Source organism: Myotis davidii, unplaced genomic scaffold (genome assembly GCF_000327345.1).
Source record: "Myotis davidii unplaced genomic scaffold, ASM32734v1 scaffold350, whole genome shotgun sequence".
NCBI lineage: Eukaryota > Metazoa > Chordata > Mammalia > Chiroptera > Vespertilionidae > Myotis > Myotis davidii.
The window spans coordinates 435,661-438,372 of NW_006284938.1; the positions used below are offsets into that span (position 1 = coordinate 435,661).

The following is a 2,712-nucleotide window of genomic DNA, read 5'->3' on the forward strand; positions in this document are numbered from 1 at the left end:
AGTAGATGGAAGAATAGTGACCAGTGGCTAAAAGTAATTAAATAATAAGCTTTGCACATTAGTTACTTCTTGCATTATTTAAACAAAACCAAGAACATTTCAACTGAATGAGTTTTGCCTGTCTTATGGCAGGAATTATTGGAGGATGCCAAATTAATATTCTGGGTCATGTAAAGCATTTACATAGAGTTTTTGAGATTTCATTCCTGACTAGCACAAATTAACACATGGTGATGTTATTTTCCTATGAGTTTAAAAATTTTTAATATTGTATAAGGTATTCATAATAATACCTAAAATGAAAGGTCAAAACTATAGAATAAGAGAATAAAATCCAGTGGTAAGATACCTGTTTTTTTTATATAATTAACCAGAGGCCAGGTGCACGGATTTGTGCACTGGTGGGTCCCTCAGAGTGGCCTGCAGGGATTGGGCCCAAACTGGCAGTCCAATGCCACCTGCTGCTCCTGCCTTCCACTACTGCTCATCCTAGCCCCACTTTGCCTGCACAGCCGTTCAGTAGGCTCCCTGCTACTCTGCTGCAGTCTCCAGTCTGTGGAAGCCAGCCATGAGCCCTGCATCTGGTGCCCATCCTTTGCACTGATCACCAGGGGGCAGCTCATAGTGACCAGTCAATAGGTCGTCAGGTCTAACAGTCACTTAGGCGCATATATATATAGTATTCTGGTGAAATGCCATTATATATATGGGCCATATTAGATTTATGTTCATGTATATGTAAGGGTTTGGGAATTTAATTCTCAAACTTGCCAAATATCTTCTTTTTCCTTCATAGCTCCCACCCAGCCCCTACCAAAATATCCCTTTGTCTTCATTTTTAAAATTATTGGACTATTAACTCTTTTATAAACTTTCAGAACTTTAATATAGAATGTGTCCAAGTGAAAAACTATTAAGCCCCCCCAAAAACCTTGCATATACATGTTTCTCTCTCTCTCTCTCTCTCTCTCTCTCTCTCTCTCTCTCTCTCTTTCTTTCTCTCTCTCTCTCGCTCTCTTTCTTTCCCTCTCCCTCCCCTCGTCTTTCTCCTCCTTCTTCCTCTCCCTCCCTCTAGGACAGCGGTTTTCAACCTGTGGGTCGCGACCCCTTTGGGGGTCGAATGACCCTTTCACAGGGGTCGCCTAAGACCATCAGAAAACACATATATAATTACATATTGTTTTTGTGATTAATCACTATGCTTTAATTATGTTCAATTTGTAACAATGAGATTGGCGGTCACCACAACATGAGGAACTGTTTTAAAGGATTGCGGCATTAGGAAGGTTGAGAACCACTGATCTATAATGATGTGTGTACATTTGTGTCATTACACACACACCACACACACACACACACACTATTGTGTACTTTAATTTTCATCCCAGGAGATATGAAGCCAAAGGCCTATGCATTTTTCAATTTTAGAAATTGCCTACATGGAATTCAGTAGTATATTGTCAGTGGACATTTTCTACTCTCTTATTTTTAGCAAAATCTAATAAAAAATGATAAAATGTTGGGTTTCTGTAATGGTCTTCCATTCTCACACATTTCTTACAATTTAATAATATTTTCAGTAATCCAGAAATTGAGGCATGGGGTGTAATCATTGATCTTATTTTACATGTGATGAATAAAAGGCTCAGGAAGAGAGATATGCCACAAGTTATACCATCATTTCTTCAGACTCTTATGTAAAGGTCCACAGCAGTCATGAGCTCTACTCTTAATTCAGACTCAGTCAATCAATCAACACCTGGGGATTGAACACCTACTCAGAGGTAGATATGGATAGGGCATGGCTCATGTGACCGTATAAGTTATTATTGCGTTGATACTTTTTAAATGAAAGGGGGCATGAATGGACCATTGCAACAGGCACTAGAAACCTTTAGACAAGTGTCTTGGCCTCAGTGATCCTCGGTTTCCTCACCTAGGGATGAGAATAACACCAAGTAGCATGTGTAGATGTGTATAGTGCACAACTGTGCCTGGTGCGCAGTAAGCCCTCTAGAAAGTGTGTGTTTCTTCATCTTATCTGGAAGCATTCCTAGTCCTGGGATGCTGTACATTTTTTACAATGTAGCACTTACCAACTGCTGCCTTCTATTGGGATACTTAGCCTGCATGCATGTCTTTTGATGCTATTTGGATGATAATTCATTGAAGAGCTGGGTCTATGACTTGCTAATCTTTACATTTACTATGGAACCGTTATTTAAATAATTAGCTACCGATTGAATACCCTCATTTACAAAACAAAAATATTTTTAAATAAGAGGGGTATAGATAGATAGACAGGTAAAATAAGGCATGCTTTCATCAAATGAATACACAGGAATCTGTGGAACATAAAAGGTAATGAGTTAATTACAGATATTTTAATACCCAAGTGGTAGTTAATGACCAGGGGAATTTTCTGATTACATTCAGAAAATGATGTAAGACTCATTAGTTTTGTTTTCAGAAGACATGCAGTGGTGTTTTCATTGGAACTGGAAGAGAGTAAATAAGTAACCATCTCTGTATCCTAGGGTTTCCATTTTTTAAACATAGAACAAATTGCCCTGTCTGGCGTGGCTCAGTTGGTTGAGCATTGTCCCATGCACTGAAAAGTTGCCAGGTTGGTTGCTGGTTTGATATCCTGTCAGGGCTCATGCCCAGGTTGTGGTCTTTTTTCCTGCTCACCTGGGAAACAGCCTATCGATA

The 2,712-nt window shown here is 39.2% G+C and overlaps 1 protein-coding gene across 1 annotated transcript in view; it reads left to right on the forward strand.

The window, feature by feature from the left end:
* The window catches only part of LOC107181751 (AF4/FMR2 family member 2-like), a 61,120-nt gene extending 58,995 nt beyond the window's left edge, over positions 1–2,125 (forward strand). Inside the window, exon 5 of the mRNA XM_015558413.1 lies at positions 2,090–2,125. Coding sequence (XP_015413899.1) covers positions 2,090–2,125 — 36 coding nt within the window. The remainder of the gene's footprint in view (positions 1–2,089) is intronic.
* Positions 2,126–2,712: the final 587 nt, after the last annotated feature.